Below are 1,420 nucleotides of genomic sequence, written 5' to 3'. Positions count from 1 at the left end.
CGGCATTCAATCCTATCATCTACTGTCGGAGCCCGGACTTTAGGAAGGCTTTCAAGAGGCTGCTGTGCTGCCCAAGGCAAGCCGACCGCAGGTTGCACATCAGCTCCTGCGATCTGTCCCGGTGTTCCGGCGGATTCGTCTCCACTCTGGAGCACGGCACTTTGGGGTTGTGGCCGGACTGTGGCGGCTTTGACCACAGCCACAGCAGCCTGGTGGGGACCACAAAAATGCCCCACTCAGAATCACAGCTGTGAAGGAAAATGCATTTTTAGAATGGTTTAAGATGGTGACAAAAACGGACGCCGACTCCTTTAGCCTGTGCGTCTTTTGGGGAAAGGTATGCGCAAGAGCCGTACCTTAGAGCCTAAGTGGGTCGATTTATTTGCATCAGAAAACGTAAATATCAAGTTAAATCAAACGATTTGTTTGGAAGCCATTCTGTTTTTTAAAGAAGTCAACAGTACAAATGTTCTTTCCAAGCTGCGCAAGTCCTTCCAAGACTGATCTAATTTACCAAACAACATCGACCCATAAAATTCAGTTAGGCAGATGTAAAACTTTGATGATGAAGTATAATGGGTGTACGAACTTTGCCATTTTACAAGATTCAGTGAGCAGACACTTCTGTCTAAAAAGCACGCTGTGGGTTACTCCTGTTGTTTATTTCTCATTTTTATTGGATCAGCAGTTCAGTGTTATATTAAAGAGGACAATCTATGAAGGGGAAATAGGCATCCCTTACATTAGCCCCAGGGTCGTGAGCACTGGTCGGAGCGAGGCGTTTGTCATGTAGTGCTCACAGTGTGTTTTACCTCACAGCCATTGGCAAGTGCGATTTGTACGACAGTTATTGATAAGTTAAACCTTTATGCTATTTAGACATGTATTTATTACGCGCCGTCTTTTACAATTAAGTAAATAAATTTGGGGTCGATTCCCATGATGCCCTTAGTACATGTAATGTATTATGTGGCCCTTAGTACTGAAGGAAGCTGAGCCTTTGTCTTTCTCATTTAAGCTTTACATGCTGTTGTGAGGTGCTGTGTTAACTTCTGTGAAATAAAACTACGTTTCATTGTTAAGTATTGTTTTATTTTATTAATTGTACTGATATAGAAGCAGTGGTTTCACAAAATTAAGTACTTTTGAGGTTAAGTAACACAAATGCATTCATGCTGTCCCACTTCATTCACAAATAATTTGCAAGAATGAAAATAACACTTTGTGTAAAATTGTGATTGAAACAGCAAAGACAGGATCTGCACAGCTTGAGGTGATGTTAAACTCCATGCTGGGTGGAGCTGCTGAGAGCAATTGGAATCTGATTGGCCTCTGTGGAGAGAGGGTCCTTCAGGAAAAAGCTTTTTAAACAACAGATTTATACACAGTGGATTAATGAGGTGTTTTGTTTTTTTTTTAA

At 41.8% G+C, this 1,420-nt stretch overlaps 1 protein-coding gene across 1 annotated transcript in view; it reads left to right on the top strand.

Annotated features, from left to right (window-relative positions):
- adrb1 (adrenoceptor beta 1) overlaps positions 1-1,059 on the top strand; it is a 2,277-nt gene extending 1,218 nt beyond the window's left edge. The window contains exon 1 of the mRNA XM_020605283.1: positions 1-1,059. This exon is cut by the window's left edge and continues 1,218 nt beyond it. Within this exon, the coding sequence (XP_020460939.1) occupies positions 1-254 (254 nt within the window). The 3' untranslated portion in view covers positions 255-1,059.
- Positions 1,060-1,420: the final 361 nt, after the last annotated feature.

Source organism: Monopterus albus, unplaced genomic scaffold, assembly GCF_001952655.1.
Source record: "Monopterus albus unplaced genomic scaffold, M_albus_1.0 scaffold69.1, whole genome shotgun sequence".
Taxonomy (NCBI): domain Eukaryota; kingdom Metazoa; phylum Chordata; class Actinopteri; order Synbranchiformes; family Synbranchidae; genus Monopterus; species Monopterus albus.
The sequence above is the reverse complement of the archived record's forward strand: the minus strand, read 5'-3'. Positions and strand labels throughout refer to the sequence as shown.